Genomic DNA, 25,175 nt, shown 5'->3' with positions numbered 1-25,175 from the left:
TCTCTCTTTCTCTTGCTCTGCTTTGAATTGCACACGCAAGCACATGCAATTCAAAAGATTGATTCAAATCTAGGCCAGGATGCAAGAAACCTTTATAAGCTTTTTGATGCGAACATTATCTCTTCAGGTAATTATCCCCCTTTTAGTCTATGTTCTTGCAGTGAAAGTCTCTCTTAATAATTATTTGGCCTTCTCTAATTTGTGTGCTGGTCTGGTTGGCCAAGTAGTTAGTGTACCCACTCTCCAACCAAATTTGAGCCAGCTCTCGCTGGCTCAAATCTCGCTACAGGCATGGATGTTTGTGATTGTCATACCTTGTGTACTGCTATAACCTTTGGTATGACTTATGCTGTCCTTTTGCCATTAAAACCATAAACCATCATCATTATCATTTGTTAAATCTGGAATGAAAGGTTTAATTTATTATTGGGCATTTCATTCGGGATTTAACTAAGATAAAAAAACTTCCCAAAAGAAATGCTTGTACATAGGTGTAAGTGATTTTTGTAAATAATGTAATTATACTTTCTTAATGAAATTTTGTATGTGTTATATTGTAAACTGTCCTGTAAATAACAGACAAGAATCATAAAAGTCTTTGTAAAGGTTACGTTGGAACAAGAAAGTTAGAGCAAAGTTCACATTAGCTAATCAGCTTATAAATATAACCCCAGGCAGTCGCAATTCGAAGTCTGAGGTGTGTGCAAAGGACCCACGTGGAAGACATATTGGAGAGAAGATAGCACGGAGTGCAAGATTAGGTACCATCAGCAATCGGTGATGTAGTAGGGAGAGCAGCCGCAAGTGATATAAAAGATTTGGCGGTGCGAGCTCGGGGCTTTTTTCTTGGTTTCGGGTTCCGGTAGAAGTCGTTTATGCAGATGGGAAGAACGATGGTCAATGACGGCCACACAGTCAGGTAGCGGTCCGGTCCAGGCATAGCAGCGGCACAGCTAAACAGCCAGTGAAGACCGTGGCTTTATGCAGACCCACGTGCACCCATCCATCAGAGTAGTATCGCAATCATCGGCACAGGAGTTATTCGTGAACATAATCATTAGTTGGCAAAATTGGAGGAACAGGTAGCAGATCGAGGAAACTAGCCAAGAGGAGTCAGCAAAGATTGATCGAGAGGAAATTCCTGCTTAGTCCACTTGGTCGGTAATGTAAAACCTTTTATTTGTCCATTGAACTGTGAACAGAGCTAGGAAGAGTTATTGTGTTAATGTAATAAGTGATAGGACTTGCTAATATAACAGGACTCTAGTACTTTAACCTGTGGTAAATTGTTGTAATTCTAGAAGTATAGTGTAACAGATATTGTCCTTGAATCATTTTCAGTGTGTTATAATCTAATCTTTGGATATTGAGTAGTTATTGACTTGCATAGCTGTGATAAGTGAACGAGAATAGGACAGTTTGATTTGCTGATGTCTTTTAGTGTAACGCTTTAATTGTAATTAAATCTTGTCTGATAGATTGGTGTTACCTGCAGGAACAAAATTTTTATGTTTAGAATAACTTTGATTACTATATACAATACCTTAGAATGAATAAACATTATTGTTTTCTTTACCTAAGTAAATTGCCTGATTTCTCAAACCAATGCATCGCTTGCTTAAATTAGAACCTGTATAAAAAAATTCAAGTGCGGGGGGGGAGACTGGTTACGACTGCTAATTGAAGAAAGTAATTCAAGGGCTTGTTGATTACTAGATTCCAAGATCGTGTGACAGTCTGCGTGTTAACGCTCTGACAAGGAGATTTCTCTTGTATAGGAATTAAGATGGTACAGCTTCAAAAAATACATTTTTCTTAATTCTGAAAAGGGGTTAACTCCAGAATTGCAACCAAGGAAAATTGGCTCTAGCCTAAGGCATTCTCTTTGTAGGATTTGCACATGTGATCTATTGGAATGATAGGCCACTGAAGGAATAGGTTTTAGCTAAGATACAATACTAAGTAAAGGGATGAGAAATAATATCATAACAAGTGTATTACAAGATAGTAATTAAGATAATAAAACATAAAATAAATAAATATACACGTAAGAGAAAGAAAAGATATAACACATTCATCTAATTTGTGATTCAGGGTCCAGGGCTTGACAAATACACTTGTCCATTGCAAGTTGATTTTGTCAGCTGGTGACTTCAGACTGAACAAAATATTTTTTATTTAATAAAAAATAACTACACAAAATCTTTTTTAACTTTAGGTATGTAAAGACCATTCTAGTAACAAAAATGACTAAAGAATTATATTTTCCAAAAAGTCAATGTTGTTTTTACCCTTCTTCCTATTATTATTATTATTATTTTTATTTATTGACTTCTCCTTCTTGGAATGGTTTTCACACAGATGAAATGATTTCCAAACAATGATACAGCACTGCTAATCTCCTTATGGAAATCCTATTGATTTATTCAGATATAGCATTTAAAAAAAATGGGGGTTCTTGAGCAAGTACTTTTTTTTTTTTTTAACAGCAAGTAGGATTTTGCATAATTTGTCAAGCCCTGCCCATGTCTGTAGCAGCATTTGAATACATATATATTGTCCTCTATATCAGAGAGCCTCAAATACACTGTTTCACCTAACCTTAACTCTGATTGTGATTCTTCTGCTATCATCTGGTACTTCTTTCTATTAATGAAACAATATTCATGAAAATAAAATACAATAACCTTGCATTGTAAACATAAAAGTGTATCTTCCTGCATTGACAGTCTCTTTAATGACTATATGGACATGTTGACTACACCTATACTAAAACCTCTCATCTTTATTCCTGATGCAGGTATTCTCTTGATCTCACAGGCATTCATGCATCTTTCAGTTACTGATCCATTAAATTTCAGAGCTTGAGGAATTATACTCACTAGTCTCAGCTGCCTGCAAACATGCACATTTACACTATTTATCCCTAGTTTCCTTCATTTGGCATTTGTTTTCTCACTGAACATTTTCTTCGGATAGCTAAGTCCAAATCCATTCAAGGGCTTGCCATCATTCATTTGTAAATCTTTTTGTTCATAAAATTCACTTGCATCTACAAACTGTCAATGAACACCATTCCTATGCATTGATTCACTTGCAGCTGCCAGCCTGGAGAAACGAGTGGATAGCGCACTTGCTCTCCAACCTTCAAGTTGTGGGTTTGAGTATCACCATGGACAAGGATATTTAGGAATATCTTTCACCTTTTCAGTGATGAAATTCATCTACCAGTGAATGCTCATGTTTTGTCTCTAGAGCAGAATTTTCAGATTATGTAACCCTTTGCCATGCTGCTGAATGTATGATAGATTTACAACCTTTCATGGGTTCATTCACATAAAAAAGCCCTTGTAATAATTTTGCTCCCTTCATGCTATGGCAACAGATTTACATTGTTTCCTGTCAGTTTTCTTTTTTGCTTTCATTTTTTCTCTCATTGTGTGCTTGTCACCATCTAGATCATTCATACCTGCTAACTATCAACTCTTTCGCTTTCCATCTTTACATTCTAACTGCATTACTACCGTCTTTCATCTTCACTCTAGAGAAACAAGATTTCATCACACTTTTATCAAGACTAAACTGGTCACAGAATCACAATTATAATATTACCACCCTCCCTCTCGTACTCATTCATATGCTATTTGCTAGATGTTCCTCCAGTTCATTTCTGATGCTTATAATTTTTGACTAAGTTGAATTCATAACTCCTTACCTTTATTTCTGATCATTCTGGTATTAATATACACGAATTGCAATGTCTCCACGGGACCTATATCTAGGCACCATAATAAATAATATATGGGGGGGGGAATTATAGTACAATTACAGTTGTTTTACATTTCAAGTTAATTGTTCATTGTTGGTATTCTTAATGATCATCATTAGTGCTTGTTGGGATCTGATTCAGTTTCCACTATTTTCTTACATTCTATTCCTTTCTGTCCACTGGCAGGTGATTCGACTCTTGAAAACTCTCTCCATCATTCCTTCACATCATTTATGCACTATCATCTTGCCCGTCCTCTTTTCTTTATGCCATCAAGTTTTTGAACTTACTGCTGTTATCCATCTTGCAGATATGTTCAAAAAAGGTTTAGTTTCCTTCTAATTATTTTCTGCATTAGATGAACAATTAGATTTCATTCATTCATTCATTGCCTTTTGCATCTGATTCGTAGAACCTTCCTATAGCATGCTTTTTCAAATAGCAACATTTGCCTCACAGAATTATTAACCATAACCCATTTCTGACATCCATAAAGACAGGTCTTATGAATAGCCATGTTCCCAACACTCTCAAGCTTTGTGTCAGGATTCTCTGCTTTACTTTTCCAGATCTTGTCCATTGCCTGTAGTTTTACTTTTGTTAACTGATATCTCTTTTTACAGTCAAAGTATGTGAAACAGTTAACCTCCAGTTAACTGTTTCACATAAATATCCACTGATTTTTATTCACATCTTCATCCTCTTCTCCCTGATCAAATCCTTAACTGGTAATTTTATAGTTCTCTAATTCTGGTTGTTTTTAGCAGTTTTACTTATGCAGCCTGATGATTACTGTTTGTCTGTTTCTTTCATTTAGGTTATAATATCTACTGTTATTGAAGAAGAAGTGTCTCTGAGTCTTAAGGTCTAGGACAGTGATGGCGAACCTATGACACGTGTATCAGCACTGACACACTTGAGGGTTTCAGGTGACACACCTTGGATGTTGAAAAATATTGGTATTCTGCTGAAAAAACTAATTTCAGTAATTTCAGTTTATTAAATTAATTGTATAATATGAATTCATAGATTGTATATCAATGTCCTATTAAATAAATAGCCTAATATGATATGTATAAGTCACCATCTATGATTAAGTAGTTAAATTTATAATGCATGTATGCAAGTGGCACATCAACAACGTCAATATTTTAAAAAAAGAGATGTTTGACACACCTGGGTAAAAAGGTTCACCATCACTGGTCTAGGATCAGTGCTGAGTTCATTTAAAGATAAATGTGGTTGATATTCAAAGTTATGCTGTATGTATGTATGTAGAGGAGGCATTTGTGTCATAGAATGATCTATAAATACATTACTCTATTTAAGAATTTTGTATGTGGTGTCATAATTGGTTCTTTACAGAATAGCCTAATTTCAGTCATTTTTGTTGGTTTTTGACAGGTTAGAAGTTCAAACCTCCTTGTACCTTCTTTTGTGCTTTACTATGATTTACTAATATATCTGTATGCATCTACAGTTTACTTCATAGCAGGTTTTTAAAAAACCTGTAATTTGAGACATACTGTAGTACCTATATTTTATGTAATGCTTATGTTCTACTTTTCTAACTACTGTAATGACTGAAGCATTTGATTTAATTGAATTGGCAAACATTAAATTTTATAGGTAGGTAGGTAGTATTTCTTAAGGGTTTTGCACCTTTTATCAACTTCACCACTGATACAGGGAATTGTAATGGTTCCTTTATAATGCATAGAATATTATTGTAGGAAGGGGCTGGCTTTGGATGCAGATCTGATAGTTTTCTTTAGATATCTATTTTTAGGTACATTTCACAAAATGTTTAAATACATGTTAGATTTCTTATGTCAGTCTATTCATGCACAAATAGTTCCAGTCTGGCTTTGCAGATTTTATTCAAATTTAGTATTTGGAATTCTTATTTATAAAATAAGAATTTATTGATTATTTAATTCTTAAAAAATGTTGAGCCATCTTAGTTTTTGTTTCAGTTGAGATATTTGCAAGGGAAAAATGTGTCATGATTATATATTGAAGCAAATCTACTCTAGCTGGATAGCATTTAATACACTTTAGGATATACATAAGAGGAGGTAAATAAGACTACATTTTAATTTTAATGTAGATTAAAATTAAAATTGGCAAAATGATTTGAACTAATATCAAGAATTCCATACTGGCTTTAGGATTTCTGTTAAAATTTATGAGGTCATTTCAATTTTGGTTTCAGTTAGGCCATTTTTGGTGGCAGAATTAGGCAAAACAAAATGAAATATCTCAAGTATATAAGCTAAAATGGATTGTCATTTGATAAACATGCTATAAGGGTGAGGGAGGATTGGATTAGTGTAAGAGGATGTAAGAGGCATGTGACAGAAGGCACTCAAGGTAAAAAATATCATTACATTTGATTATAGTGTCAGAGGATGTTTCAGTTAAAGATGTAACTATTCATCCTCTGGTTGGTGAATGACCTACACTTTAATGTGTTTGGTATCAGGAGTCTTGAAAAACTAATAACTCCTGACATCAAACACATTCAGTATACAAAATAACATGCAGATAGCTTATTATGTCTGTACATGAATGCTAGGAGTATCAGAAACAAAGGGGTAGAGTTTGTTGCGTTCAATAAGTTGGGACCTCAGATATTAGGCATTAGTGAGACCTGACTATCAGAATCAGACATACTAACTGGTATTAAGTGTAAGGGGTACAGTATTTTTGGGAAAGATGGACAGGATAGGAGAAGAGGGACAAGTTGCTAATGATATCGAATAACTTGAAGCCAGTTAGTGTTGGACCTATGATTGTAATACTAGTAACAGTTTTTCATGTGACAGTGAGTTTGAAGCCATCTAGTGTGAGGTGGAATCTAATAACTTAAAATAAGTAGTGGGGTGTTGTTACAGACCTGGTGGATCGGTTGCTAGTGATGGAGGAATGCATCACCAAATAAAGACGATTGGCGCAAAAAGAGCAATCATAACTCGGGACTTTAATCATCCGAACATTAATTTGGTAGCAGAAAAATCTCACGAGAAGAATGAAACTGAATTTATTGAGCTGTTGCTGGACAACTTTCTCAAGCAGCATGTGACAGAATGCACTCAAGGTAAAAAATATCGTTACATTTGATTATAGTGTCAGAGGATGTTTCAGTTAAAGATGTAACTATTCATCCTCTGGTTGGTGACAGCGATCATGTGGTAAGCACTTGGGAATTGGCTAAGTTTATGAATATTCCATTCAGAAAAAGTTACAAAGCAGGAAATTATGACCAACTGAGGAGAATACTGAGTTCAGCACAGTAGTATCGGTTGCTGCATGGGAAGAATATGAACAGAGCATGGGAAGCATTTAAAAAATACTTAAATGATGCAATATCAGAATGTGTCCCAAGAGTTCAAAGAATAAATAGGGTAGGAGTCAAATGGATGTGTAATCTTATGAAGCAAGAGATTTGTAAAAAATAAGGATGATGTGGAAACAATACTGTGTGCATAAGGATGATGTCCATTATAAAAATATAAGCAGAAAGCCAGAAGAGTCACAATTGTACGGAAAGCTAAGTCTCGGTACAAAAAGAAACTGGCTCTGCAAGCTAAAGGTAATGCCAAAGAATTCTATCGATATGCTGAAGTAAAAGAAAGAACGAATATGAAAGAATAACTCTACTGAATGTAGGTGGTGTGTGAGTGACAGATGCAGAAGAGGTTGTTCAACTAATGATTGCCTATTTTGCTAAAAGCTGTCAATGGTGTATGCAACATTGAGTTCACTGCTACCTCACTTCACTGGATGAAGAAACTCAGGTGTATGAGGAGGTATTAGAGCTGTTGCACAAACTGAATAAGAATTCAGTAATAGGGGCTGATGGGATATCCGCAATGGTGCAAAAAGAGTGTTCTGCTGAACTGGCTATTCCTTTAGCCCAGAATATTAGTTCAGGGGCCAGGCTATATAATTTGAGTCTCAGAACTGGGAAGATTTCGCAGGAGTTAAAAGAACGTATGGTAATCCCATTTCACAAGGGTAGTGCAAAGACCGATGTATCCAACTATTGACCAATCAGTATTTCAGGAGTGGTGGTGAAGAGTTTGGAAAAGTTGGTTAGGGCTTGCATTCAGAAATGGGTTGACAGCAAATCTCTGCTTTGCAATAAACAGCATGGGTTTACTTAGGGAAGGTCATGTTTTAGCAACTTGCTCACATTCTATAATAGTGTTACCATTGAACAAGACAAGGGAATGGATTCACCATGATACTTTTGGATTTTTCTAAGACTTTTGACAGAATACAGCATGGAAGACTGTTGCACAAATTGGAGAATATGGGTTTGCATTATAAAATATTAGTATGGATAAGAGGATGGCTGAGTAACAGATAACAAAAAGCAGCATGGGAATCTGCAAAATTTAAGGGGCTGGAATTATTAGCATGGGAAAATGGATGTCAGTTCAGTGTCAGTAAATGTAATGTGCCGTGCACTTTGGCATGATTAGATATCCTATGTCATATCATATTGGTAGGATTATGCGAGAAGAAACTGACCAGGCCAGGGATCTTGAGTATTAGAAGATAGGAATTTGAAGTTCAGAGGTTCAAAACATGTCAAAGTTTTGAAACGAACTTTGACATGTAAAGATAAGGAGGTCATTTTACCTCTTTATAGAACTTTGGTAAGACTTCATTTGGACTATTGTGCACAGATCTGATCTCCTGGTTTCCATTGTAATTCTGATACAGCAGGGGGGGGGGGGGGTTGAAAGGAGAGTGTTAAAAATGATATCAAGATTGTGAAATACTGATTATGAAGTATTCAGAATACATTCACTTCTAACGTTTCACCACTCATTATCCTACAAATTAAGCCAGCTGTGCCAGGATGTAACAGTCTAAAAAATTATCATTAAATAGCTGAACTGTGTCATTTGCATTGGCCACCATCTTCATCCAGCAAAGTAATCCATCCACCATCATTTTTCTTCCTACTTGTCAAACAGCAAAAAAACTCCTCAGGATTCTTCTTGGATTGCTGCACACTAAGTCTTCTCTGATATCACTAATTTTTCTCTGTATACAGTACTAGTTGCTTTCCTGGTCTCTCTCTTTATGTCTCCCTAATGTATTCCATAATCTTTTTTATTTCACTTGTCATCCATTTGACTACAAACTGCTTCATTTTCTTCACTCAAGGTATACAATCTTTCATTGATGTCAACTTTTTTTTCTTAAGTAACTCCCATGCATTACTGACCTTTCTTCCTTCAGATTCTTTCATCCACTGTACTGCTGCAAGCTATTTTCGAAGTCTGTGATAGTTGTCTGCCTTATAATTCTACATAAATTCTTTCTGCCTTGATATTTCTACATGCCTATTCCTCTTCCAGATCAGTAATAACATTCAACCAAGTATGACATCTCAGTCACACTCAAATCCTCTGATGCTGTGACCAAATCCAAAATGCTTAATTCTCGTGTTATGTTCCCTCCACCACATGCTGCTCAAGAAATCCAAAAATTAATTTCATATAGTGGTGAATGCTACAATGCTACCTCCTCTTCGAATTTTATATGCTATGGTTGTAAGTCCCCAATAATGATCACCTGCTTTGCACTTGCCATACTAATTTGCCTCAACAATTCCTGCTCATCACCATCTATATTCCCTGGATAATGGCAATGTACCACTAAATATCTTGTCTTATAAACATCTGTCTCACACCATATACTCTCAAAGCTATTAGTGTCATTTTTGCTGTGATTCTCCACCTTAAGAGGACATAATTCATCTCTTATCATGAGCAACATTCCACCACCATGTTCACCTTCCCTATCCTGCCAAAATATGCTATTGCCCTTCTGTCTATATCCCTGTTAGAACATCTTCCTTAGTTAACGAAGTTTCGCTGATACCAACAATCTTTGGAGAGATGACTGAACCAATCACTGTCAGAAATTCATTTCCTTTATTTCTAATGTTTCTAGCATATGTACACAGAAAAAAACAGTGCATTGTCAGTATTCTTATACTTCTTCTGGCTCTGTAATATAGAGTACACACTGTCTCATTTATCCAGTCACTATCTCCATGTGAGGCCATCCCTGCTATGTTCCACCCACACAATTCTACTTTCCCTACCCTGACACACTCACCTGCCCAGAAAACAACAGGAGCGGTGGTGAAGATTTTGGAAAAGTTGGCCACCATCTTCATCCAGTAAGGTAATCTGTCCACCATCATTTTTCTCCAACCTCCATCCTTCGGAATTCAAATGTAATCCATCTCTTGCATATAACTCTCTTCTATCCTGAAATGTAGTCCATAATCGACATATTCCACACCTCTCTTCCTACATATTCTTGCTATCATGTCATTAATTATCACTACTCTTTTTCTACTCTCCACAACACATTTGCTGTCTTTCCTTAGACACATTTCTACTGCATTATCTTTGACATCGATTTCAAATCTCACGCTGCCTCTCAGGTATTTGTATCTGTTATTGCTATAATTATGACTTCACAACTTGTGCAGTGTTATCCCAGAACTTTGGATCCTATCCTTGTCCACTGCTATTCCATGGTTTCTTGTCTCTTCAACTTCCTCCAAAATTTTCCCACCAAGTGTGTATATATACAGGGTGTCCCAAAATTCACGCAAGATTTAAATTTAGTGCCATTTGTGCGGTAAAGTGTTGCCAACGAGAAAAAAAAGACAGCGTGACAGTTCATGGTTATTAAAAATGACCACACACAGCGAAGAGAGTTCGTTGAATGGATTATGGAACAACAACAAGTGGATGCTTATTTTTTGAACAAAATCATCTTCAGCGATGAGGCTCATTTTCATCTTGATGGCTTCGTTAATCGACAAAATTGTCGCACTTGGGGTTCAGAAAATCCACAAGTGATTATTGAGAAACAAATGCATCCACAGTGTGTCACTGTTTGGTGTGAATTTTGGGCTGGAGGCATCATCGGTCCATTCTTCTTCAAAAATGAGCTGGTAAGACAATAACAGTTAATGGTGCTCGCTATCACGACATTATAATCCAGTTTTTTGTGCCTAAATTGCAAGACATGGATGACATGTGGTTTCAACAAGATGGTGCCACATGCCATACAGCCTGAGAAACAATTCAATTACTGCATGAGTCATTTCCTGGTTGTGTAATTTCCCGTTTTGGTGATCAGAATTGGCCGCCCAGATCATGTGACTTAACGCCGTTGGACTTTTTTCTTTGGGGTTTTTGAAGTCTAAGGTTTATGCCAACAAGCCCAAGACCACCCACGCCTCGAAGGAGGAAATTGAGCACTGTATCAACGAAATTCAGCCACATTTATGCAAAACGGTCATGGAAAATTTCGACAAAAGAGTGCGTATGTGCCAGCAAAGCCGTGGAGGCCATTTACCCGATATGCTATTCCATGCATAATCCTATACTGTATGCTTTATGAATCAATAAGAAATTACAATTTTTAATTAAAAACCTGTGTTTTCTATCAAAATTACTTCTTGCATGAATTTTGGGACACCCTGTATATATATATATATATTGGAAGGGTATGATGTGTTTCGTGAGGATAGAAGGGGTAAAAAGGGAGGGGGGGAGTGCTATTGATGATAGAGAAAGAGTTATGTCTATACAAAGTAGAGATGCAAGAGGGAAATAGTGCCAGTGGTTTTGAGGCAGTATGGTGTGAGATAGAGGTGAATGGAATGAAATACTTGGTTGGATGTTGTTATAGACCAGGTAATGTGGATGGTAGTGACTATGAAATGTATAATTAAATTAGCCAAGCAAATAAGAAAAGAGTGATCATTATGGGCGATTTTAATTATGGCAATATGGACTGGAATGATGAGATAGCAACTGGAAGTAAAGAAAATGAGTTTCTTGAGTTTTTGAGGGATAACTACCTCAGACAGTATGTAACAGAGGGCACACGAGGGTCTTGGTCATCTCACTGAGGGTCATCTCATCAGAGGATGTAATTATAAATGAGTTGTCAAATCACCCACCAATTGGTGAGAGTGACCCATTAGATCCACACTGCTGGCAACCACCCAGGTGGTTGCCAGCAGTGTGAGGACCTCTGTAAGAAAAGGATATATATGGAACTACAAGGGGGGTGATTATGAACAGCTCAGGAGAGAGCTTGCAGGTGTAGCATGGAATGAGGAGTTAGCTGGAAAAGAGATCATGCAGCTTGGGGGATTTTCAAAAAACCATCTAGTAGATGCAATGTCTAAATGTATTCCAAGGGTAAGAAGGTTAAATAAGGAAGGTGTGAAATGGATGAATAAAGAGATTAAGCATGCGATACAGAGAAAAAGGGCATTATAGAGGCAGCATTAGAGAAGTGGAAATAACTAACTCCATGAAGACTACAAAGACCCAGCAAAGCAGGTGACTTGGTAGGCGAGGGTAGAAAAAGTGAAGTATGACCAGCAATTAGCTAATGAAGCCAAAAAGAATCCTAAGGAGTTCTTTCAATATGTAGCCAGCAAATGAAAGAATGATTACGGAAGGATGACATTGATTGGAGAAAATGGTATAAAGACAGATGTTACAGAAGGTGTGGTGGAGTTCATAAAGGTCTTTCAATCTTGTGAATGTGACTTCATGGAGAGATTGAGAGCAGTTAATGATGGAGAAGAGAGACTGATTGTAAGTGAGCAAGAGGTTTATGGGGAGTTGAGCAAACTAGATGTAAATAAGGCTGTGGGACTTGATAATATATCACCATGTATTCTGAAGGAATGTGCCAGGGAGTTGATGCTGGCCTTGACATGTTTTTTTTAATATGAGTCTTGCACTGGGTCAAGTTCCTAAGAAGTGGAAGGAGGGCAAGACTGTGCCACTTCATAAAGGAGGCAATAGAACTCGAGCATCAAACTATAGGCCTATCTGTGTGTCAGGTGTTGTAGTCAAGTTGTTGGAGAAGCTTGTGTGAACTAGAATCCAGAATTGGGTTGACAACAATGGTATTATCTTTGATGGACAGCATGGATTTGCTAAAGGGAGGTCATGTTTTAGTAATCTACTTACTTATTACTATAAGATGACTGCTTCCATGGGCAGAGGAGAAGGATACACAGTAATATACTTAGATTTCGCAAAGGCTTTTGATAGATGCATGATAAGTTGATTGTCAAACTAGAGTGGATGGGATTAGATATTAGATTGGTGCATTAGATTGGAGACTGGCTATCTGATAGGTATCAACAAGTTGTGTATGGGGGAGCGATATCCAGGAAAAGGAAAGTTACTAGTGGTGTGCCTCAGGGATCTGTTTTAGGGCCATTGCTGTTTAACTTGTATATTAATGATATTGGTGAAGATTTGGATGGAAATATTCAGTTGTTTACAAATGATACAAAATTGGGATGAACCATGAAGAGTAGAGAAGATGTTGTGGCTTTACAAGAAGACTTGAATAAATTGAGTGATTGGGAATGGGGATGTGAGTTCAATGTTGCAAAATGTAAAGGTTTAAAATTTGGAAAACCAAAATGGGATGCAGAATTTATGCTTGGTGAGGATATATTGTTGGAGGTGTGAGGAAATAAGAGATCTGGGGGTGATAGTAGATAAGGATCTGAAATTTAGGGGACACATTGCCAAAATTGTGAAGACAACACAAAGACTTCTGGGAATGATACGGGGGACACTGACTTGTAGAAGTAGGGAGATTCTTGTTCCATTGTATAAGGCTTTGATTAGACCACACATGGACTATTGTGTCCAGATTTGGACACCTGGTTTTCAGTAGGACGAAGAGGTGTTGGAAAGGGTCCAGAGGCAACTGACTAAGGTAATTTCTAACCTCTGGAATGTTGAGTATGAGGAAAGATTGAGAAGATGCAACTTGCGGAGTCTGGTGGACAGGAGGAGGACGGGAGATATGATAGAGACCTACAAGTTAGGAAGGGGTTGTTATAGGATCAGTGCTGGAGAGGTTCTACAGAAAATAGTGGGAGATCAGGGGAGAACCAGAGGCCATCCCTGGAAACTGTATAAAGAGGGTGTGAGTAGGGGAGCGAGAAGCAGGTTTTTTCATACGGAGTTGTGAATGATTGGAATGCCTTGCCTGAGAGTGTGGTGTCTGCAGAGAATTTGAGTGTGTTTAAAGCACAGTATGATGATCTGTGTGTATGATAAAAGGACCTACTAGATGAGTCTTTGATTCCATGGGGTCTTGGGTAATAATAAATATAATAATAATAATAAATACTTTGCATTAATAATGATAATAATAAATACTTTGCATCCCATTGTTGCCTAATAAATTTCAGGACCTTACACTTTGCAACATTGAACTTATAGTCCCATATTGTTGGTCATACAATCTGTTCAAGTGCTCCATAAGACCATAACATTTGCTTGACGTTGCATTGTTCATCCCAGTTTTACGTCATCTGCAAACAGTTGTATATCACCAGTTAAACCCATCCCAATATCATTAATATACAAATTAAATAACAATGGTCCCAAGACAGATCCTGTGGCACACCTCTAGTGACTCTCCTCTTTTGAGATAGTGCTCCCCCCCCCACTTTTTGATACCTATTTGATAGCCATTAAGATAGGTATCCAATTCACTAGTTTATCTTCCAGTCCAGTCTGCTTCAGTTGTAGTATGGCAATCTTCAAAAGCTGTTGCAAAATCTTATGTATACCACTGTATATGCATCTCCCTTATCCAATACATTCATCACCTTGTTATAGTGTATAATGAAGTTGGTAAAACACAACCTTCCTTTAACAAATTCATGATGACAAGTATAAAGAATACCACTGTTATCAACCCCTTTTGTATTCTGTCTCTCACCATCATCTCCAATACCTTAACCACAACTCCAGATATACAGATTAGCTATATTGTAGCCGTAACCTTATCACTACCTTTGTGAAATGGAAAAAATGTTCCTTTCTTCTACTCCTTTAGGACTTGTGTTGTTGCAAGACTTGTTAAACAGATAGACAAAGGTTAATGCTAACTCCTTGGAACATTCCCTTAAGAAGCGGCGATATGTCATCAGGTCCTATTGCCTTATTAACATCTAGCTTATGCAACTCCTCATATACCTCTTGCTCACTCACCACTGTCTTCTCTCATTTCATGCTTTACAGTTGAGCTTCTGATTTTATGCTGAGGATGAAATACCCTGTTAAAGTGCTCACTGAACACTTCAACTATGTTTGCTGCAGCAGTCACTAATCTACCGTTTTCATCCATTAACATCATCTTACCATAATTATTCTTCTTTCTACTTGCACATATTGCAAAAACTCATGAGGTTTTTTCTTGCCAATATTTGCTAATTTCTGCTTGTACTGCACTTTTGTTGTCGTTACCAACTGAGTCGCTTTCCTGGCCTGCTCTTTGTACTCTTCATGCAACTGTGCTGCCTCCAAAGTGTCGTTGTCTTTTAGATTTCATGCCAAATCACCTATTCATGCATTTCACACTTTCCTTATTCAACATTTTAATCTTCAGAATACATTATCACATTGAGGCTGTTATGTATTTCTTTGTCAGTTCCCAAGAAGCATTTATTTCCTTCTCAACTCTTCATTCCATGCTGTAACTCTAAGCTGTCTCCTAAGCTAGTCATAATCAGCAGCCTTGTAATTTCATATATATCCTTTCCTCACAGAAGTCTTCAAATGGTTGGCCACAACACAGGAAATCACAGTCTTACCAACCAGAGGGAAGTGTGAAACCACACTCACAATCACATCCTCTGATGAAATTATCAAATCTAAAACTCTCAAATCTTGTATGCCCTCCTTTACATACTGCCTAAGACAGTTCTCTCAAAAAAAATTGATTTTCGTTATCCAATCTCAAATCCTATCTCTTCATTTCAATCTAAGCTGCTATAATTAAAAATCATCCTTAATAATCACCATTCCCTTGTTCACTAATCCAAGTTGCTGATGCATTTCTTCATCACCACCTTCCACATTCCTTGGCCTATAGCAACATCCAATTAAATATATCTTCATGTCAACCTCCACCCCAACATTCCACACAAAGGAATTATGTGGACATAATTCCTTTGCTATCATCAGCAGCATCCCCATTCCTCTTGTCCTTTTTATTCTTTTAAAAAATCCTGATCCATTCCATTTCTATGCTGATCATACCCATGTACATACATTCACTACTACTTCCAACATCCACTCTTCCTATGCCATGTCTCTTGTTTCCCTGTTCTCCTTCCATTTCCCTTTATGTCACCTTCACTGAAGAAATTTAACTTGTTCCAACAATTTTTATACAAATAAACTCAATCAATGAAGCAATTTCATCTCCCTTATTTTTAATACTCTTGGCATTTGTAAATAAGCACAGCAGTTTGCTTTTGGTTAGGACTGGTTCTAGACATAAGTCACTTGTTGGTTGTGATTTTACCACCATACCTCTCTTTGTTCAATCATCTTTATCATTACTTACTCAGTCTCAACTACCTCACTCACATCCTGATCCATTCTATGTCTATGCTGATCATCCCCATATTCATACATTCACTACTACTTCCAACATCCACTCTTCCTATGACATGTCTCTTGTTTCCCTGTTCTTTCTTCATCTCTCACTGCCAAGTACTTCAGTCTCTTCTATTCTACTCTCCTGATCTCTCACTTCACCTCTTACTTCTATTTTCTCTTGCTTGCATCAGACACTCCACTTCCATCTTGCAACAGTTTCTCCAGTTCACGTACCCCAAAGTCATTCAAATGTAATATAGTTACTTTTATACAATTCCCATGTCCCACATTTACAAACTGCTCCCGTCTCCTCACACAGCTCTGCCAGCATACCATTCATGATTCTCCGTCTCAACTCTTCATTCTCAGCAATACACTAATGACCTTACCCGCTATACTGTTATCTTTCACTTTCCTCAGTAACCTCCTGATATCCATTCTTCTATTGTCTTTCTATTCAACTAAATAATTTTTACCCACAACCACCACTAATCCTCTTACTTTTTCCCTCCTCCCATCCAAAGCATGATTTATCTTGATCATTCTTCCTCCTGGATAGCAGAACTTATGGACTTTCTCATTAACCACTCCTCTAACAATGGAATCTCTATACACTGCTATACTTGAGTCATTCTTCACCTCTTTTTTCTTTCATTCTGTTGTTTTACATTCTTTCATTTGTTTCCACTAAAGGTGTAATATCACTTTTCATGTTCTTCATTTCATTTTGAACAACTATTTCTTCAAATCTTGCATTCTGGCAATTCCACTATCTGTTGCTCCTGCAATCTTGCTCTCTCTCTCTCTCTCTCTCTCTCTCTCTCTCTCTCTCTCGTTCTGCCAAACATTTCTTCTGTTTTCTCATTCCTACTTCCTTTTGCTTCCATATCACTTACTTTTGTTTCTTCATTCTTGCATTCTTTCACTCAGTCTCACTGGCTGTTATTCTGTTTGCTTCTTTCATTTATGCTTCAGTCTGTTTCACATTCACTGATTACTCTTAGGCTAATAAAATAGTGCACTTTCTACAAATTGCATTCACATCATTAAATCATTCGATCTTCACACAGCATATTGTGCAGGTCTCATTCATACCACCATTGTGTTCTGTTCAAGGCAAGATTCAAAAATTAGAAAAAAAAAAAGAAAAAAAAAACAGTCTAACATGTCCACAAAACCAACAATCATACAGGTACACTAAGCTATCAAAAAATAAAGATATTACACTCAAATGCAAGTAATATTGGCAGTTATTACACAAAATAACATTTATATTTTCCGGCGCTCTTTACTAATGGCTGTTTTCAGCCTCTAATCGCCGAAAATGGCAAAAAAAAGAAGATCCAAGTTTGGATAGAGATCAGACTTAACATAGAACTTCTTAATTTTCATGGAACTTTTTTGGAATTCCTGGATATTTTCTTAGTCCACCCATGATTATAAAGTGTGTCATAGGTTTTCACCCTTTCAATTAATATTATAAAAATTTACTTTTCTTAAAATGAAGCTTTAATTATAATTTTATATACAATGCTATTCAAAACCTAAGGATTAACACTATTTCTGAAGATTGCAACCTCAAATCGACACGAATCAGCTTGTGATAATTTGTGTAACCGAGGATTTTGAGTAGAAAGCAGGTACACATTCAAATTTTTGAATCATGCCCAAAGGGATCACATGGTAGCACTCAACAGGATAAAAGGAAAAAGGTTGTGCTAAGCAAATTGTATTTGAAGGAAGCCCTTTTTGTGAAGGAATAAAGTTGCAAACTTGGATGTCTCATAATGCCTCCAAGACATCATCTAGATGAGTTCATGTGGAGAAGAATTATTGGAAAGCTTGAAGAAGGCTGCAGGATTACTGAAATTCCCAGAGAGTTTGGAATCTTACATAAAATTGCATCCAGGCTCTGGGCAGTGTTACAAACTAATCGAATGTGTTCCATACATTTGATAAGAGGCTGCCCTTGGAAAGATATGGCGGCGTTAGGGTCATGATGTGGGGATTATGCTCAATGAAGGTACTGAGCTACAAAGGCTGAAAAAAGTGACTATGACGTGAGAGATATTGCAAAGAAGTTGTTCAACATCATTCAGTTACTGTATGCAAAGAATTCATTCTTATGGATGACACTGCATCGTACTTAAGCAGTGGAGATACTTCTAGAGACTGAGGATATTAATCAAATCGTGTGGCCAGCATGCTCCCCAGATCTTAACCCATAGAACCCATGTGGGATGCAATAGGGAGATGCATTGCTTCTCAAAATTCCTCTCCAGAAAACAAACAAGGCCTTATCCCTGCTGTGAAGGAGTAGGCCAGTTTGTCTCAAGAAATTTTGAATCATTTTGGGGCTAAGCATGGTATGATGTGAGAGCTACATCACAGTCTAGGGTGGACATTTGCCATACTGAAATGTCTTTATGCCTAGTTTTCTGTAAGCACTGTACATTAACGACATCCTTAGGATATTTGTAACTCTTGCCAAAAATGTATTGAATTTGTACAAAATTTATCACACATTTTTTTGTATAATATACTTTATTAGTATGCTAGCAATAAATTTATGTCCACATTGGCTGTAGTCATGAAATTTTTTTCATATACAGATAAAAATGTAGTTTGTCCTCTTCTTTTGGACACCAGTGTGTGTGTGTATATATGATTTTATTTTTATTTTTTTTAATTTTCACTTAGGTAATGGAAAGTTCAGGATTAATGAATAATTTGATATCTGAGATATATCTTGCAATTCCTGATAGCACTGTGACTTCAAAAACTGGACATCTGATAGATTATCAGTTTAGCTGTGAGCAAAGTGCTGCATATAAGCATACTGCTGTAGGAAGTGGTGAGTATGGATAGTTTGCTTCTGTTAAATTAAAATAATATAATCTTCATATTAAGTCCCAAAAATGGTTTTTATTCATGTAATTTTATCATAAATGTTTGTTATAATTTTATTTTTCTTGCTGCCTTCTTTTTCTTTGGAGGGGGGGGGGGGGGGGGGAACCAGTGCAAAGCAGCTTTTGGTATACATTTGTTGTGCATTCTTTTAACATGTTCATATTATATCATTCCATTCTCTTCATCTATACACAGCCAGTAATCTTTTTCAACATTGAGTATTTCTCTGATTACATGGGATGTGTTACTAAATCACTTAGAGAATCGAACAACGTAGATATGAATATAAATTAAATTACACTTTAATAAATATTTCCAATATTTCGGCAACGTCACATTGCCATCTTCATTGTGTAAAATTCAAGCACCATTTTTGTTTCACAAAAAGCTCTCCATATACATAACCACGCCAGCTACGCGTTGCTTCGCGAACAAATCACCACCACGCGAGTTCTCTTAGCGGACATTGACGAAGCTATTTGTGCCTTTGAAGAAGAGCTTTCGTGCACTTTAAATCACGAGCTTTGGTCAATTTTACGACTTCTTGTGTACCGCTGCAGACAAAGAATTTGAAAAAATACGAGGCCTACAGATGAAAAAATTTGAAAAATTAAAAAAGAACTCTACCGTCAATCCAAAACTTCCTACCAACACCGTAATCAACCTTTCTTCAGTCACCCTGAAGCACGAAGCACTCAGTGCGCTTTCACGTGGCCACAACTTTGCCATTGCTCCCAGAAAAATACCTAGGGAGGATATTATGATCCAGATCGAATGCAGAATCTGCCACCTTCCACATCAAATCGCCAACAGTGTAAGACTGGATGTAGCTTGTGTCCTCTCCAAAGCAAGACCACCTAAAACCAACATATCCAACAAGGAATATAAAGCTCTGCAGGAAATGAGGAAAAATAAAGAAATAGTTATCACCAAAGCGGATAAGGGAAATGCAACTGTAGTACTTAACCAAAAGGACTACACAGGTAAGCTTAATGCTGTTCTATTAGATCGGGCTACTTACCTCCCTATCGAATACAATCCCACCAACTCACGAATCAGAAAACTTCGCAGGCTCCTTAAGAAAGTCACTTCTTGGCCTGTAGAAGTTACCAACAGATTAAAGCCATTTAACTCTATACCCCCGTATTTACGGACTCCCAAAAATATATAAAGAAAATGTGCCATTACATTCCATAGTGGATGGCATTGATTCCCCCACATACAAATTAGCTAAACATTTGGCCAAAGTGCTCACACACTATACTGGCAACACACCATCACACATAAAAAACTCAGCCCACTTCAAAGCCAGCATAGAAAACCTTACACTCCAACATACTGACATAATTGTCAGCTTTGACGTCTCCTCCTTATTCACAAATGTCCCACTCAAGGAAACCTTAGAGCTAATCCAAGCTAAATTTCCTCCCGATATCTCAGCCCTATTTCAGTTCACAATGAACTCAGGCTATTTCATTTGGCAGGAAAAATTCTACAAACAAATAGAGAGGACAGCCATGGGTTCACCACTCTCCCCACCCTTGGCTAATTTCTTTATGGAGACCTTTGAAGACTCTGCCCCACAAAAACCAACCATATGGCTTCGCTATGTTGATGATGTGTTCGCTATTTGACCACATGGTTCTGATACACTCCTCTCCTTCTTAACACACTTAAACAACCAACACCGCAGAATCAAGTTCACCCTGGAAAAAGAGGAAAACAACAGCCTCCCTTTCCTAGACACACTAGTCACCTGCCAGCCTGATGGAACCTTGGTTTTCTCAGTTTATAGAAAACCCACCCATACAGGCAGGTACATTCACCAACAATCCCCCCCCCCTCCCTCACAACAATATGGAGAGGTGAAAACACTATACAACAGGGCTAAACTAATCTGTTCTAACGACATGGCCCTAAATACTGAACTAAATCACATCCTCAACACTTTCTCAGCCAATGGCTATCCCCCAAAGAAATCCAAAAAATATTAAAACCTACAAACCACAACCCCCCCCTCCACAACAGGGATTACTCTAAATCCATCACCATTCCCTACATCCGAGGCACCTCGGAAAAAATTACCAAAATCTTAAAAAAACATGACCTGACCTTCTGTTACAGGCTATACAGAAAATTGGCATCCCTTATCTGCTCCACTAAAGACCAACCACTTCCCCTAGACCTCCCTGGTGTATACCAGGTCCCTTGTAGCTGTAAACTGTCTTACTTTGGCCAAACAGGCAGGACAGCAAATATCAGAATTTCTGAACACAAGGACTACATCCGTTTTCACAAGTACAGCCATTCTGGTCTTGCAGACTATGCTCTGGATACACGCTGCAGAATACGGGGGAAGAAAGCTACAGTAATACACCGTAGCAAATACAAATTCGAAAGACTATTTATGGAATCAACCTCAGCCCTAAGAAACTCTCCAAATTTGGTTGTATGCGACTGCCCCAAATTTGGGAGGATTACATCAGCAGACCTTCAGCCCAATGGCCAAGAACACCTACTTAGCCCACTAGAGGGCACCATCAGGACTTTTAGGAGAACAATAGCTTCATCACTTCATTCTCAGTTACTGTGTTGTAATGCCTACGTGCACGTGCCTTTTTTTTGTAAGTTCCTTTTGAAGATGGCAACGTGACATTGCTGAAATATTGGAAATATTTATTAAAGTGCAATTTAATTTATATTTGTATCTACGTTGTTCAATTCCTTAAGTGATTTAGTAATGCATAACCAACGTATAAGCCTGTCTACGAGAATTAACATGGGATGTGGTGCTAGCTTAGCACACAGTAGAAGCAGTGCTACACTTCGCTTGCCATTAGTGAATATTATTTTTTTGTAGTATTTTACTTGAGACTAAAGTTGAATGTATGTGTGTGTGTTTGTTTGTCAATTTTAATTTGTGATGCCATTCAGAAATCATTTTTCATGGCACCGATTTGCACGAGGAAATTGGTCGCCAAGGCTTCCATATTCATCGAGTTTAACGTTAAAGATTTTGTACAATGTACTGTATGTGTGTGTGTGTGTTTAATGTACTCATTCAGTGTACTTAATCAAGAGTGAGTAGTTTATGGTATGAAAACAAGAATGGAGAGAGAGAGAGAGAGTGTGTGTGTGTCAGAAATGTTGTGTGTGAGTGCAAGAAATGCAAGTCACATGAGAAGCCTAAGAATGAAGTAACTAATATTAACAATGTAAGGCAAGGTAGCGAGAGTGTTGTAGAGAATATGAAAGGAGTGAATGATAGTGTGGGAAATATGAGCATATGAAAGAAGTGGATGATGAGATGACAGTAAGGAGTGAAATAGCATGCTTATGCAGCTTCCTTCACAGGATAAAATGTTTGCTAAAGTGACTGGAGAAGCACTTGTCGTGTGGTACATTAGTATGGCGAATGAAAGAAAAAGGGAATAGGAAAAAGTATTCAAGTGCAAGAAATTGGTTTAAGGAGAAGGTATTATATTTCCCAGGTGCAAAGAACAAGGATGTTAGTCGTGCTGTTTGTTTTGCAGACTAAAGACATGAAAGATTACTTTTGCTCACACAAATAAATGATTTGAAACACGAGAAATATGTAATAAGAGAAGATATGAAAGTGTTGTATATGAAGAGTGAGAAAGTAAAGATTGTGAATTTGCTGCCTTAGTATGACATGATTGAATGGGAAGGATCATGATTGTGAATGAGTCAACCACAACACTGTGCAAGAGGAACAGCATGCAGTTTCTAGATGCATAGAGTAAATTTGATGGATGAAGGACTTCTATACATTTGAATAGTTTTGGAGTTAGATGTTTGGAGAGTGTATCGTTCAGTGAGAGGGTGGAAGTACAAAATTAGAGAAACTAAGTATGGTGAAGGGGGGGGGAGGCAGTCCAATGTGAGTTCTGCCATCCTTGAGACAAATGAGGTGTACAAAAATGAATATGCAATGCTGAATGCAGTTTCACAGGTTTCAAATTCAAATGGATTGGTAGTGAGATTACATAAGGGTAACTATGGGTTCATGGTGATGCTGATATGCATATAAACAAATGGCAGAAGTATCAGAAATAAAAGAGAAAAGTTTTTGGTATTGGTCAGCTTGACTTTGCCAAAAATTATAGGCATCAGTGAAACCTGGTTGACAGAAAATGATGTAGTTCATCTTTAGCTGTTTTCTCACCATTGCTGGATAAAAGCTTCTCCCAACATTCTCCATTCAGTCTTGTTTTGAGCTTTTCTACCCCACTAAGTTTTGTAGCCATCTCTTTAATATCATCCTCCCACCATCTCTTTGGTCTTCCTTCAGCTCTCTTTCTATCTCTGGGATACCATTTAGATATTAACTTTGTCCATTTTTGAGTGTTACATCTTGCAATATGACCTGTCCCTTGCCATTTGGATCTTTTAATGGCTGTTATAATGTCTCTCACCCTAGTCTGAGCTCTGACCCAAGTATTGCACTTTCTATCTAGAATGATAATACCAAATAATGGCCTTTCCATCTCCTCAGGGTAATACTCAACTTGGTGATAATTTTTTTTGTCAGAGTCCATGTTTCACTTCCATGTCATGATCAGAAGTATACAACTATTGAATATTTTCTTTTAAGACAGATTGTGACATTTTCTTTCAATGCTTCACAGTGTTTTCCAAGGGCTTTCCAACCAAGTTGAATTCTGTTGGAAGTTTTTCCACTTGGTTATACTATAAATTAAAGATGCCAAGAAATTATATTTTTGGTTTAATCCTTTATCCAAGTGTAAGCAAACAAAGTTTGCACCTGAACTATTTTCAGGACTGGGCAACTCATATATAGAGGTTAATGACTTCATCACTTGCATAGTATTATACGTGTCTGTAAGGATATGTGCTTTGCATTATGGGATACCAGGGCAAGTGATGTAAAGTCATCAACCTCTATATATGAGTTACCCAGTCCTGAAAATAGTTCATGTGCAAACTTTGTTTGCTTACACTTGGATAAAGGATGAAACCAAGTTGAATTCTATGTATAATTTCTTCTTCTTTACAGCCTCCCTCTACTGTGATGTTTTGTCCTAGGTAAACATAGTAGGTTACTATATCAATTTCCTGGTGTTCCATTTGGAGTGGCTTTTTAGTGGTGTATTTATTATACATATTTTTTTTTCTTTGCTTATATTTAAACCTTTCTTTTTGCTTTCTGTATTCAATTCATTAATTGTTTATTGAAGTTCTTCTGCAGAGTTTCTTAAGAGAACAATGTAATCAGCAAATTGTAAGCAATTTAGTTCTTTCCCATTAACTATGATTCCTGTTTTTCCAATCAGATTTTTAAATATTTTTTCTAGGGCTGCTGTAAATAGTTTAAATGAAATGACATCTGCCTGTCTAACTCACTTTTTATAGGATATTTCATTTGTTCTTGATTTTATAGTTGCAGTTGAATATATATTTATAACTAAAATATCTAATGTCGAGATTGAATCAGATTCCAGACCTAAGGGTTTTTGGTATTCATTTGTCTTTTCAGTGATTTGTCTTATTACATATATATGATCAACAGTGTTATAAATTTTTCTAAATCTTGTTTGTTCTAAAAGATAGCAAAAATCTAGTCTGTTTTGTATTCTGTTGCTAATGATTTTTGTAACAATTTTGTATATTGTTGAAAGGAAACTGATAAGGTGGTAATTTTTAATACCTTCTCTGTCTCCATTTTAAAAAATTATAATAAGAAGAGCATTATTTAAACTCTTTGGTATTATCTTCTGTCTTAGGCATGATGTATAAATTTTACTTAATACAGTCATGACTGGTTAACTATCTGCTTTCAGAACTTCCATTGATATCTTATCTTTACCTGGTGTTTTCCACTATTATGCTGTCCACTGCATATTGAACTCCTTCTTTTAAAACATCAGGGTATATTTTCTTCCTCTTCCATTTGGCCTATTATATTTTTGCATATTGGTTTAAGTTTTGGAAATCATCATATAATTTTTGGAACCACACAC

The 25,175-nt window shown here is 36.9% G+C and overlaps 1 protein-coding gene across 4 annotated transcripts in view; it reads left to right on the top strand.

The window, feature by feature from the left end:
* Window positions 1–25,175, top strand: part of Cc2d2a (Coiled-coil and C2 domain containing 2A) — a 518,960-nt gene that overhangs the window by 293,673 nt on the left and 200,112 nt on the right. For all 4 annotated transcript variants that reach the window (XM_090401677.1, XM_090401676.1, XM_090401674.1 and 1 more), the window contains exon 22: window positions 18,964–19,117. In XM_090401677.1, coding sequence (XP_090257803.1) covers window positions 18,964–19,117 — 154 coding nt within the window. The remainder of the gene's footprint in view (window positions 1–18,963; window positions 19,118–25,175) is intronic.

Source organism: Typopeltis vanoorti, chromosome 12 (genome assembly GCF_054136105.1).
Source record: "Typopeltis vanoorti isolate ZY-2024b chromosome 12, IOZ_Tvanoo_1.0, whole genome shotgun sequence".
NCBI lineage: Eukaryota > Metazoa > Arthropoda > Arachnida > Uropygi > Thelyphonidae > Typopeltis > Typopeltis vanoorti.
This window is presented reverse-complemented; position numbering and strand designations above follow the sequence as displayed.